This window comes from Odocoileus virginianus, chromosome 29, assembly GCF_023699985.2.
Source record: "Odocoileus virginianus isolate 20LAN1187 ecotype Illinois chromosome 29, Ovbor_1.2, whole genome shotgun sequence".
Lineage (NCBI taxonomy): Eukaryota > Metazoa > Chordata > Mammalia > Artiodactyla > Cervidae > Odocoileus > Odocoileus virginianus.
Window position 1 is genome coordinate 25,850,057 of NC_069702.1, and position 14,437 is coordinate 25,864,493.

Sequence of the window (14,437 nt, forward strand, 5' to 3'; positions counted from 1 at the left end):
ACCAACAGCATGACCTAGGGCCATCTCTAGACCTTAGTTTCTTCATCTGTATAATGGGGCTATTAACAGTATTTACCCCATGGGATCTTAATCCATGTAAAATGCTTAAAGAACAGTATCTTTCTCATAGTAAGTGCTATGTGAGAATAAGCATTGTTACAACGACACTGAGGAAAGACAGGTGAGTGCGGTGATGGAGGCTTCAGACAAGTGGGGTCAGTGATGCCGAGGGCAGCACCCTCAGGTCCAGGATGCTGTGGACTTATGCTAGACTCCTGTGGAGAGTGATGAGGCTGCAAGTGGACAATAAGAGCGAGGTTTTCACTAAAACCCTGGGCAATGGCAGTGCCCTAGCAGATCGGGGATGAGGGGAGGCAGTCTCCTCCTTGGCACAGAACACAGCCTGGCGGGGCAACAGGAGTCAGCAGAAAGGTGACAGAGCCTGGCAGGGGGACATGTGCTTGGGAGCTGACTGGGCTTGTTCTGGGCTGCATGCCAGGCACTCTTGAGATCACCCGAAATAGCTGAGGGGGGACTTTGCAAGGGATGTGAGAGCCTTAAGACCTGGATTATATTTACATCATATACCAGTCCCTTGGGTGGAAAGAGGTCTGGTGACAGATAGACTTGGTTTGAATCCCACCTCTGCTACTTACTAAACTGTAAATACATGGAGAGCAGAGGGCATCTTTTTCATTATGGAGCAGACAGAAGGATTTAGTCCATGCATGAATGAATTCGATATCCTGGAACCTCAGGTTCCCCATCTGTAAGATGACGAGAGTGTGAAAACCACTAGAGGTGATGTAAGGAATACATTAGACAGTTGTCCACAGGTACCTAAAGTTCCTCGTGAATATGCATTACTTCTTTTTTTAATAGTAAATATTCAACGTCTTGCTTAAATAGAAACACCATATATTTGTTGACTAGAACTGATTAATACTCTTTTGGTCAAGAAAGCAAAGTACATTCTACACACACCAGAGACTACATCCTTTAAGAGATCTTATAAGTGTTTTTCCCAGTTTGATCAGTGCTGTCTTTTTTTGATTATTTATTTATTTGGCTGTGTCCACTCTTAGCTGTGGCATGTGGGATGTTTAGTTGCAGCATATGAGGTCTAGTTCCCTGACCAGAGATTTAACCTGGGCCTTCTGCCTTGGGAGTGCAGAGTCCTAGCAACTGGACCACCAGGGAAGTCCCTTGATCAGTGTTTTTAATTGTCACTTACAACTCAATCCTTTCTGATGAAAATCAAAATATAGCTACTAGCTATTGGGGCACACTGTTGAATTTTAGGAGAGTAAAAGATTGGAGATAGGTTACTCAACGATTGAAACAGATTATGACTTGACTTGGAAAAGCTATGCTACAGGGGAAAAAATTGATCTGACCCAATAATTCAAAAGATGTGAACACTACAAATTATTATTAGGCTTTCCCTTTCTATGCACACTTAATGTGCTTTCTGACCAAACCTGTGCAGGCACACTTGGAATAATGTAGTTATTACATGTTTTTAGGCCCATGGCAGGTCCTCTGAATGATCAGTGGGGAAGGGCCTGTTTCATGTCTTGTCCTCTTGGTCCATCTTGATGTCTCCCCATCAATCTTCCATGTTGTGGCACTGGAAGTCAGGTATCGAAATGTGTTAAGTCTGACCTTAAGTTTAAATCCATCATCAGATCAACTTGCTCTAGTTTGCAAGTGTATCACTTTCTTTCCTATGTTGCAAGATGCCTGGGCTTTGTTATTGCCGTTTTCTTCAGAATTAGAATAGTCTTTGGTTGGCTTCTGGGGGTGGGAATAATATTCTGGATGATTAAAACTGCCTGCTATTTAACTGTCAGGTAGGATGGGTATGCTGAGTGTTTTTGAAGGAGAACAAAGCAAGTATCAAATGTACTGCTACCACCTTAATATAACTTATTATATATAACACTTTATTGAATCAAAGTGTTTCTTTTTACAACTATTTTATAAGGCATGGTGTATAGTTAAGAGTAAAATCACTGCTTGGAAAGTTTCTTCATTTCTGACATCCTTCAGTTCTGTTTCAAGATCAGAGAGAACTTCCCACTCTGCAGAAGGTATTATTTATTGATGTGGGATAAATTTTCTCTAAGAACAAGCCATGGCTGCTTAATGCGAGCAGTACGGAGCACAGCAACCAAATGGCTTGAATAACAAAACATATCAAAATGTGAATCACCACTGTCAGATGCGAGCTTTTAAGAACTTTAATTGATATATTTATCATTAGTATGCAATAGGTCTTACAACAAATGTAGATACAACGACATCAAATAGCAAAGAAGTTGCACGTCTTTCCATCTTTAAGTGGTGTGGGCTTACCCCAAGAAAGCAATCTGGCACTGGTCTCTTGGTTAGCACTATTACCAATATCAACTAGCACTTAAAAATCAAAGTTGAAATGGTACATTCATTTGCCAAAAGAGGTAAAAGGCAAAGAAGGTGAATCAACGTGCAAATTAGCATCTGGCCCAGTCGCAAAATTCATTTCCCAGATGCGAAGGATTGAACCATGCACCCCTGCAAGCAAGACAAAGGGCAAACAGATGGTGGTAAACCCAAATCAACTCCACAAAGAACTCAGAAGACTTTGGAATGGTAAAGGCCAGGTCCACAGGTGTTAGCACTCAGATATCCACACGTGTTACCCTAACTCAACAGTCTGTGAGGCCTGCGTCCTGGGTCATCTTTTCATTCAGGGATGGAAACCATTCTTTGTGGTCCCAGGAAGTCAGGCAGGAGGAGCATTGGGGCATAGCTCAGAGCTCTAAGAGCTGTCTGTATGTAGCTATTATACAGGTGTCATTTTACACATTTAAGTAAAAACAACACACCAAACAAGAAACCAAGATCACTTATACATCTATGTAATACTTAAAGTGTCTATAAATATTTTTCTCCAGAAACTGAAAACACTGTAGACATGACTTCATCAATCCTCACAACAGATTTGTGAGGTAGCATGGAGTGAGGTCCATAGGACACCATCATGCCCGCCTAAGAAATGAAGACACAGACGTCCAGGGAGGACCAGAGCCTTCATCAGGGCCACTAGAAGACAAGGTTGAAGCCCATTTGTCAGCATATTCTAGAAGGGGCTTCGTCTAGTGTTAGTGACATTCTAACACTTTCTGACTAGTCCAGTGCCTGGATGGTATGTGGTTGTTTTGGACCCACTGGAGTCATTTCCCTTGTGTAGACCTGAACAGACTCGCTCCCTGAGATAAAGGATGTCACTTGTTGGCATATGTTGTGTGCCTGTGTGTGTTGAATGCAGTTGTTAACATTTTTGGCCAACTCAAAAACAGAAAAATGCACTTGGCAAAATAAGGTTCAACCCATAGGTATTTTCTACTAACATAACAAGGACTTTCCGAGTGTTTAGGAGAAGCTGTCACCTTGCAGAACGCATGTGCTGCAGGTCCAGAGCCTTCTCTTTATTATAAAGATCCCGAAGTTCATCAGAGCAACCAACCTATCAAAGGCTCTGTACAACAGCAGCCTCGGTGAGGAAAGTTGCTTGCTGACCCAGTGATTTATAATTGGTCAGGATTCCCTGGGAAGAGGTTGGTCCCTCTCACCTAAGTGTTTTTGACTGAAGCAACATCTAGAAGACCACCTCTCCAAAGGGGCTTCATAAACATTTTGTCAACAAATCTGTGTCTGAGTGAAAAGAAAGTATATGGAAAGTCCTTTGTTTTTGTTGAAGCATCCTTTGCCAAACTGAAAGCCTATGGGGGGAAGGCTATGGGTAGGAAAGAGGGACAGTTATTCAGGCCAAGCATTGCTAAAAGGGGGCATCCTTGGTCATTCCTGGCCACTTTTCTGAGAAAGTCCACTTTTTAAAAATTTTCAAAATCAGAGATATGAGAATTCCTGGAAGCCTACTCCTCATTCCCTCCTCCTGTTATAAAATGCTTCTAGGGGTTGCTCACTCTCCTTTGGTACCTAGGGAGCTTAGGATTAATTTCTTTCAGAGCCGGGGGTTGGCAGGCTGTGGAAAGGAGCACAGGTCTAATGTTTCTGACACCAGAGAGGTTTAGAACTGCCTGGCAGTGGCCGTTTTCATGTCAGTACTCCGTTGGGTCACAGCAAGTGACAGGATGAGTCCAAGGTCAAGTTTATGGAAACTAAACAGAGTCATGGTAGCAGGTCCAAGTTTAGAAATAAAAAAAAATGCAGTTTCACGTTCTGTATGAGAGCGTCGGACAAGAGAACACATTTTGAAACAGAACTTAATGTATATTTTGTACTCCATGAAATCAGACATAAGATGACAGTTGCTATCACCAGGTGTTTCAGGAGGACAGGGTTAGAGCCATGAAATAAAGCTATCTAGAAAACACAGAGGAATAAAAAGGCAATCATGCACAAAAACAACTCATCAAACTAAATACTTTAAACACAATGCCAACAAACTAAATACTTTTCAGATAAAAATTTAACGAATCATTTCATTTAGTTAAAAGTAAAAACTATCACTAACCTGGAACGTCTTGCCTTGTCACAATGGGCATCACAATAAATTAGGGTTTCTCACACTTGGCACTATTGACATTTGCAGCCGGATAACTCTCAGTTAGGGTGGGCTATCTTCTACGTTGTGGGATATTCAGCACATCCATGGCCTCTACCCATGGCCTCTAGCACCCCTAAGGGGTGACACTCAAAAATCATACCAGGCATTTTCAAATGTTCCCAGTGGGGCAGTGGGATGAAATTACCTGCTGTTGAGAACACGGCCGGAAATGGATGACCACAAAGACAATCAGTTCTTTCTCAAAATTGGTGACACAGGATTTTAAAACTGTGTACCCAGGGGTGTTCATCTATTAAATGGCAGAATTAGTAAGGTAAGCATTTGGGGAAAATAAATGGATTAATCATGGTGTCCATTTCCTATGGAGAAGGCTCACTGAGTAATTGCAGAAAAACGAGTGCCTTTAAAAAATAAAAAAATTAAAAAAAGTTTACAGCCATTATCCAACAGACAGTAAGGCAGTGAACCAGTTGCTTTGTGGGTAGAAAGCAAGGATTCTACAGTTTCCTCCATGCAGCGGATGCCTCTGACAGTCACTGGGGGCTGATCCTACCTTCCTTAATGAGGTATTCAATGCATGTTGCCCCCACTTCCCTCCCACCCCCCTCCATGACCCCCCACCCTACACTCACTCCACACGCCTCTCCCTTTCTCTCCTACAACTAAACTCATTGCACAGCCTTCTTCTGTGGAACCGCAACTCCACTGAAAGCTTGTGGGCTGGGGTCCCAGCTGCGGTTGGCTAGATAACCGGGCATCCTTAGCAGACACAGATGGCCTGGAGGGGTGGCCGAGGAGCTGGCAGGCTGAGATCCGACAGCAGTCTGCTACTCTGTAGTAGTACTCGGCCGGCTGGTCCCCTCCAGGGCACCTTCTTGCTTCCTCTCTCCCTAATTAGGCAGCTAAGAAGCTGGCCTCCACCTTGCAGAGCCAAGCAGGTAACCGATCAGACACAACCAGATAAACCAAGATTAAAAAGGAATCTGAGAAACCCCTGCTTCCTTACCTGTAGGGCAAACTCCTCCCTGCCCTCATGGCCTTTCCCCTCATGGAGATTTAATGTAACTTCATAAAGAAAAGTTTAAGAAATACTACACACAGAAAGTTCCCTTAAAATTAACCCCTGATGACACAACTTGATCCATCCCTCTTCCTGGTTCTTCTCTCGGTGGGACCCCCGCTAGGTACAGACGTCACCACCGTGGCGTCCAGCCTGGACGGCTCAGGGTTGGCCCAGGTCCGCTGCATATCAGACTCCACTCACTTTTAAATAATTTTGTTTTTTTTTTGTTTTTTTGGTACCAGAAAGGAGAAGTTGCAGCAGCCAGAGGAGAGGGAGGAAAAAGACAAAACAACCAAACCAACAAAACAGGATTGTCGCTCAAGGCGCCTCAGGTACTTGTTATTAATTCTACTGGATAAGCACTGATAAATAAAGACAGTTATTCCTCATCCCGGGCACGTTCTTTCGTTAGGAGTCATCATACAGAGGGTTGTTGTAGTTTCCCCAGGACCCGTAGTCGTGGTCGTCCAAGAGCCTTCCGTAGGAAGAATGCCTGGTGGGAAGGAGGAGAGGCTGTGGTTAGTTGGAGAAGTTGCCCATGGTGCAGACAGCCCTGTGCCCTGGGGCCTGAAGGGGAAGGGAAGATGTGATTCTTCACAGGGCAAACTCTTGGCAGCAGACCCACCAAGCAGGGAGGCCCCAGTCTGCAAACTCCCTGAAGTTATGACCGATCCACTGGGAGCCCTATGGGCGCCTTCTGTTGAGATCTGTGGGGTCCTTTTCTCTCCTTGACCTCTGGTGCTGGAGAAGGAAGAGGCTCCATTTCCATGGCTAGTTAATAAGAAGTAAGGGGAAAGCAAAGGTTGCATTCCTGGCATTTTGGCTTAGATTCTGGACTTCATTTTCCCTGAAATGATAATGACAGAACCAGACCTATTGATACTCTCACCACCCCCTGAACTTCATATAATGTTTTATCATCATCTACAGAGTTTTTCTATGTTTCATGGTCATGTGAGCCTCAAAATAAAGCCACGGGCCAGTATTGCTTATCCTTACTTCTTCGATGAGGAAAATAGGGCTCGGAGATGTTAACGGACACACCCAAAGTCACCCAACTGAGCTATGAGTTGAGCCCCCACCTCTGGGATCTGAACCCGGTGCTCTGAGCTCAGCTTCTTAGAGTTTGATTAGCACCTGAGTTCAATGGTAATATGCACTTATCAGGCTTTGCTGGGTCATTCCGGGAACCTGTTCCACAATTAATATTGTTTCTAGAAGAAACTGAAATCAGATTGTTATCATTCTTCCATTTAAAACCATTGAGCAGCCCCTCACCCCACACAGAGTAAAAGCTAAAGTCACCACGATAGTTTGCAAAGCCCTCCAGGGTCTGGCTCCTGATATTACCTCTCCGAGCATATCAGTTACTATGCCAGTGCTTCTTGCTCTTTCTGCTCATGCCTGACACATCTTTTTCAGGGCCTTTGCACTTACTGTTCCCTCATCTTGGAACATTTTTCCTCCAGATCTCCACACAGTTCTTTTCATTTTCTTCAAGTCTGCACAAATTTCACCTTCTCAAGGAGGCCTTCCTTAGAAAATCTATTTAAACTTGCAACTCCCATCCCATAGCACTCCCTGCTTAATTTTACTCATAGTACTCATCACCTTCTAACATACCATATAATTTACTTATTTATACTGTTATTGCCTCTCTCCTCTAATTAGACTTCATGTATGGATTATTTGCCTGATTTATTTGTTCTTAACTCTAATTCCAGCACCTACAAGAGTAAAGCCTCAATAAATAGTAAGTCCTCAATAAATGCTTATGGAAGAAATAGTGATTGGAAAAAAAAATATCCTGAAAATTCAATCTGTTCACAAGATGGGAGCTTCTTAGAAAGGATTATGTCATTTTAAGGCTGAAACTAATGACAGGACTGAGAGAATATTACAAAATGAGACTCTGGTGCTTCTGAGATTCAGGCTAGCTTGTGAATTTTTACACCTTGCCACTGGAAATCAGGAATGCTATATATATAGTACAGACAAACATACCCCCCTAATTTCTTTCTCACCTAAATATGAAAATTAAACAAAATGAAAATACAACCCAAGAGGCACAAAAAGCATTTGTTATATACTTCTCTCTGTTGCTAAAATAATTGCTGTCACTCTTCTAAACTTACTTATATCTGTCAGGTATTTGAGAAGACATGATCTTGAAAAGAACCAGATTCTTGATGTGTTGGCTTCAGTCTCTTAGCTTTCAAGATTCTGATTTCTGTCCTGAAGGCTGCCTCAGTAGACCCAGTCTATATACCTGAAAACTTCCACAATTTACTTTGTTTTTAAAGGTGCACGAAGGAAAGAGGTCACAAATAACACACCACTGATCTATTGATTGACAGGAATAGGGGAGGTTAGTGTAGAACACTCCATCCACACTTAATTTCTCCAACTCCAATCAAAGCCTTTAACTGGATGGTTGAGAAATGGAAGCTATGGGATGAATAAGTAAAAACCTAGGGATTACAAGACTGGGGCATCCTGACTCTTTGTGCTCTCAAGGACAGTAGCCTGCCCACCTGACTCCTCTGTCCATGGGATTGCCCAGGCAAGAATACTGGAGTGGGTTGCCATTTCCTCCTCCAGGGGATCTTCCTGACCCAGGGATTCAGCCTGCATCTCCCACATTGGCAAGTGGATTCTTTACCACTGAGTCACCAGGGAAGCCCTTATAAGATTGGAGCTGGGCCTAAATTTCAGCATGATTTACTGTGGCAAGCCTGGCCAACAAGGACCCAATAAACACATTCTCTTATTGATAGAATTCTCCTGCCTCACCTTTGCATGGTAATTTAACTTCTCACAGCATTTTTATATCTATCACACAATTTTATTCTCATAAAATATCAGCTGAACCTATAGATGTACATCCTAGACTATAACTTTAACCCCATATTTCATCATCTATAAAATGGAGAAACAAAAAAAAAAATTGCATTAGAATTTTTGGATGGATTAAATGAGGTAACGCATATAAAAGACCTGGCACATAGTAAAGGCACAATAAATGTTGGCCAACATTGCTTTTCAATTTTTATTATAATGAAACATATAGGAACTCATGGTAGATCTGCAAAGAATAAAAAAGTTTACTAAGTGAAAATTGAACCTCCTTCACTTTCACCAGGAACTCCTGAAACTATGCTCCAGGCATGATTATAAAACCAGCTTCTTATGTTATAATTCAACAATATTATTACCAGGCTGGAGTCAGGTTAGAGGATTAAAAAATCTTCTGGGCATCAGTTCTTACTGCTTGTGGTTACTGCAGGCAAGACTATTTGATCAGAGCTATACCTGCACCTCTTGTGTTGTTGAGAGATGTCTACCGCTACTACCACACACACACGCACACACACACTAGTAAAATAAAGGAAAAAGATGGAGCTTTCATTTCTCTTTGTCTTCTCATTTGAATGAACTGTGAGTTGAACAAATTACTGATAAATGAGGAAAGCAATGTAAGAGATAGAGATAAAGTGTATTTGGGAATGTACTGAATCCGTGGTATTGTAGTTGCTCAGTCGTGTCCGACTCTTGTGACCCCATGGACTGTAGCCTGGCAGGTTCCTCTGTCCATAGGACTCTCCAGGCAAGAATACTGGAGTGGGTATCTGTGCCCTTCTCTAGGGGATCTTCCTGACCCATGGATCAAACCCAGGTCTCCTGCATTGCAGACAGATACTCTACCATCTGAGCCAGCAGAGAAGCCCCACTGAACCCAAAGGGCATGTTTTATTATGAGCCTAAACAAGAAGAATTGGGTGAACTGGAATTCAAGCCAGGTTGGGTAAATCCTGTAATGATGCAGAAAGAGGGAGACAAACACATCATTTTGTGTGTGTGTATGTGTGTATGCGTATGTGTGTGTGTATTTGTGTGTGTGTACATGTCTGTGAGATAAGTAGAGAATCATTAATGATCACTTTCAACTAGCTCTCCAGGTCAGAACTTCTTAAATCATGGCATGTTTTAGATGGAAATGGGGGACTTTTCCAGATTGGCATTTGTAGAGTCTGAAGTGGTGAAAAAGCTCCCACTCCCAAGATTAGGAAGATGGGGCTTAGCTCCAGGGATCTGAAAGACGGTTGCTATGATGTCATGGGGAAGGCTGCTACTAAAACTAAGGTCAGTTGGCTCTGTACTGCAAGGCGGCTGATCTAATTTCAATCTGAAGAGCCCTCTGTATGAATGACATCATCGTCAGGTCAAGGCAGTTTTGTTTACTCCATTGCTTCATAAAGACCGGCAGGCAGCCAGCACAGCTAAGGTTTCCATTTGCTCTGCATTGGCTCCCCTAGATGGTAAACCTCCCGGGGGGCAGATTATGACTTACTTTGCTTCTAATTTTCTGAATGTCTGATATGTTGCTCTTAACACAATGATACTTTTATAAATACTTGATGATCACTGCTTAGATCCGGTGTAGCATATAAACATGACAAAGAGAAAATACAGTTTCCTTGGTCAATACCAGCAGGGATTAATATGTGCCCAGTCACTTAGTCGCATCCAACTCTGCGACCCCATGGACTGTAGCCCGCCAGGCTCTTCTGTCCATGGAATTTTCCTGGCAAGAATACTAGAGTGGGTTGCCATTTCCTCCTCCAGGGGATCTTCCTGACCCAGAGATCAAACCCACATTTCCCGTGTCTTCTGCATTGCAGGTGGATTCTTTACTATTGGGATTAGTATGGCCTGTGGCAATCCACACATATATGGAATCTAGAAAAATGGTACTGATGAACCTATTTTAGCAGGGCAGGAATAGAGACTTTAGCAGATGCAGACATAGAGACTTGTGGGCACAGAGGTGGGGGAGGGTGTGGAGAGGAGAGGGGGTGTTGAATTGAGACAGTAGAATTGACATATACACTATCGTGTGTAAAGCAGAAAGCTAGTGGGAAGTGGCTTATAGCATAGGGAGCTCAGGTCGGTGCTCTGTGATGACTTCAGGGATGAGCTGGGGGGAGGGTGAGAGGGAGGCTCAAGAGGAAGGGGATGTATGTATACATATAGCTGATTCACTTTGTTGAGCAGCAGAAATCAACACAACATTGTAAACCAATTATACTCCAAAAAAAAAAAAGGAACACAGAAGGCCAAAGTCACAGTTTTGACCTTAAAGATTAGAAGAAGAAAGAAAATTAGAATTTCTCCTATGCAATGACATGGCTTTAAAGCATTCAGCATGAGCTCATAGCCCCTGTAAATCAGTGACACTATGCTTATTGTCACTGTTGTTCTACTGTATCAGATGGTTTAGTTAGCTAACAACAGAACCCAAGGGGACAAAATGGGATATGATTTATGTGAAGCCCTTGCCTCATTGATTTCTTCTCAAGTGGTTTTGCTCTAACAAAGCAGCAGTCCCCACTCCCTCTCCCCCCGCCCCAATTGATCAATGATGCCTTCTTGGTGACAACTGGTGAATGTAGTGGTGATGCCTGTGGTTTGAAGCCTTTTCCACAACTGTGAAAACGTACCTATTTTAAGATAGCTATAGCATCAATACTTAATAGAACTCAGTGGTCTTTGAAAGTGAATGAGGTGTTTATTGTTTGTGGAGACAAACATATTTTAGAAAACACCTTCTCCTTTATAAGGGTCAACTCCAGGTCTCCATCAAGTCTACAACTTGGCTTATTACTATTCCTCCTAAGGCCCTCTTGTCCCTAGTTAAATGTATCTTGCATTCAATCATTGGGGCTTATTACATGCTAAAAAGGAGAGTTATAAATATGAATAAGACATGGCTTAGTGCTGGGAACACATAGCTGAACTTGCAGCTCATCAGTCATTAGCCATTAAGCCTTAGACTCGCATCATCCATTAGCAAAGCCAGTTTTGTGCAGCTGTCACTGTCTCCTTTGTTTATGTCTGTGGCTTTTTTTTTTTTTTCTGATTCTCATTTCCCTGCCTGGCTTCTTTCACTTATTCATCGGAAAGTTACCACTGATCAGGCCTTATTCTGGGGCCTTATTCCAGGCTATTCTAGTGAACTAGGAGGCAGAAATTCCTGTCCTAAGGGAGCTTACATTCCAGTGGGAGCATCCCTTAGAAGAAATGAAGTAACTCTCATGGTTAACAACAGAGTCTGAAATGCAGTACTTGGGTATAATCTCAAAAATGACAGAATGATCTTGGTTCCTTTCCAAGGCAAACCATTCAAAATCACAATAATCCAAGTCTTTGTCTCAATCACTGATGGTGAAGAAGCTGAAGTGGACCAGTTCTATGAAGACCTACAAAACCTTCTAGAACTAACACCAAAAATGATGTCCTTTTCATCACAGGGGATTGGAATGCAAAACTAGGAAGTCAGGAGATACCTGGAATAACAGGAAAGTTTGGCCTTGCAGTACAGAATGAAGCAGGGCAAAGGCTAACAGAGATTCATCAAGATAACATGCTGGGCATAGAAAACACTCTCTTCCAAAAACATAAGAGATGACTCTACACATAGACATCACCAAATGGTCAATACAGAAATCAGATTAATTATATTTGTAGCCGAAGATAGAGAAACTCTATACAGTCAGCAAAAACAAGACTGGGAGTTGAGTGCCACACTGTTTTACTACCCAAAACTGGCTCAGATCATGAACAACTTGTTGTAAAATTCAGACTTAAATTGAAGAAAGGAGGAAAAACCACTAGGCCATTCAAGTATGACCTAAATGAAATCCTTATGACTATACATTAGAGGTGATGAACAGATTTAAGGGATTACATCTGACTGAGTGCCTGAAGAACCATGGACAGATTGTACAGAAGGCAGTCACCAAAGCCATCCCAAAGAAAAAGAAATGCAAGAAAGCAAAGTCGTTGTCTGAGGAGGCTTGCAAATAGCTGAGGAAAGAAGAGAAGTAAAGAGCAAGGAAGAAAGGGAAAAATAAACACAACTGAATTGCAGAGTTCAGTTCCAGAATATAGCAATGAGAGATAAGAAAGTCTTCTGAAATGAGCAACGCAAAGAAACAGAGGAAGACAACAGAATGGGAAAGACTAGGGATCTCTTCAAGAAAATTGGAGAGATCAAGGGAACGTTTCATGCAAAGATCCCTTATTGAATAGAAATAGTATGGACCTAACAGAAGCAGAAGAAATTAAGAACAGGTGGCAAGTATACACAGAAAAACTGCACAAAAATGATCTTAATGACCCGCAAAAACATGATAGTGTGATCACTCACCTAAAGCCAGACATTTTGGACCTTAGGAAGTGGGCCTTAGGAAGCATTACTAGGAACAAAGCTAGTGGAGGTGATGGAATTCCAGCAGAGCTATTTAAAATCCTAAAAGATGATGCAGTTAAACTGCTGCACTCAATATGCCAGCAAATTTGGAAAACTCAGTAGTTGTCACAGGACTGGAAAAGGTCAGTTTTTATCCTAATCCCATAGAAGGGCAATGCCAAAGAATGTTCAAACTACTGTGCAATTGTGCTCATTTTACATGCTAGCAAGGTTTTGCTCAAAATCCTTCTAGGAAGGGTTCAGCAGTACGTGAACTTAGAACTTCCAGATATACAAGCTGGGTTTAGAAAAGGCAGAGGAACCAGAGATCAAATTGCTAACATTCACTGGGTAATTGAGAAAGCAAGGGAATTCCAGAAAAACATCTACTTCTTTACTGACTATGCTAAAGCTTTTGACTGTGTGGATTGCAGCAAACTGTAGAAAATTCTTAAAGAGATGGGAATGCCCGACCACCTTACTGTCTCCTGGAAACCTGTATGTGGGTCAAGAAGCAACAGTTAGAACTGGACATAGAACAACTGACTGATTCAAAATTGGGGAAGGAGTACGACAATGCTGTAGATTGTCACCCTTTTTATTTAACTTCTATGCAGAGTATAAGGCAAAATGCCAGGCTGGATGACTCACAAGCTGGAATAAAGACTGCTGGGATAAATATCAACAACCTCAGATAAGCAGATGATACCACTCTTGACAGTAGAAAGCGAAGAAGAACTAAACAGCCTCTTGATAAAAGTGAAAGAGGAGAGTGAAAAAGTTGGCTTGAAACTCAACATTCAAAAAACTAAGATCATGGCATCCTGTCCCATCACTTCATGGCAAATAGATGGGGAAAAAAATGGAAACAGTGGCAGATTTTACTTTATGGGGCTCCAAATTCACTGTAGAGGTGTCTGCAGCCATGAAATTAAGTGTTATTTGCTCCTTGGAAGGAAAGCTATGACAAACCTAGACAGCATTTTAAAACACAGAGACATTACTTTGCCAACAAAGGTCCATATACTCAGTTTAGTCGCTCAGTTGTGTCCAACTCATTTTGACCCCATGGACTGCAGCATGCCAGGCCTCCCTGTCCATCACCAACTCCCTGGAGTTTACTCAAACTCATGTCCATTGAGTCGGTGCTGCCATCCAACCATCTCATCCTGTCATCCCCTTCAATCTTTCCCAGCATCAGAGCCTTTTCAAATGAGTCAGCTGTTCACATCAGGTGGCCAAAGTATTGGAGTTTCAGCTTCAACATCAGTCTTTCCAATGAACATTCAGGGCTGATTTCCTTTAGGATGGACTGGTTGGGTCTCCTTGCAGTCCAAGGGACTCTCAAGAGTCTTCTCCAACACAACAGTTCAAAAGCATCAATTCTTTGGCACTCAGCTTTCTTTATAGTTCAACTCTGACATCCATACATGACTACTGGAAAAACCATAGCCTTGATTAGATGGACCTTTGTTGGCGAAGTAATGTCTCTGCTTTTTAATATGCTCTCTAGGTTGGTCATAGCTTTCCTTCCAAGGAGCAAGCA

General features: G+C 42.3%; 1 protein-coding gene across 1 annotated transcript in view; it reads right to left on the minus strand.

The window, feature by feature from the left end:
• Window positions 1-2,225: 2,225 nt before the first annotated feature.
• PARM1 (prostate androgen-regulated mucin-like protein 1) overlaps window positions 2,226-14,437 on the minus strand; it is a 122,500-nt gene continuing 110,288 nt past the window's right edge. Inside the window, exon 4 of the mRNA XM_020904120.2 lies at window positions 2,226-6,132. Within this exon, the coding sequence (XP_020759779.2) occupies window positions 6,048-6,132 (85 nt within the window). The 3' untranslated portion in view covers window positions 2,226-6,047. The remainder of the gene's footprint in view (window positions 6,133-14,437) is intronic.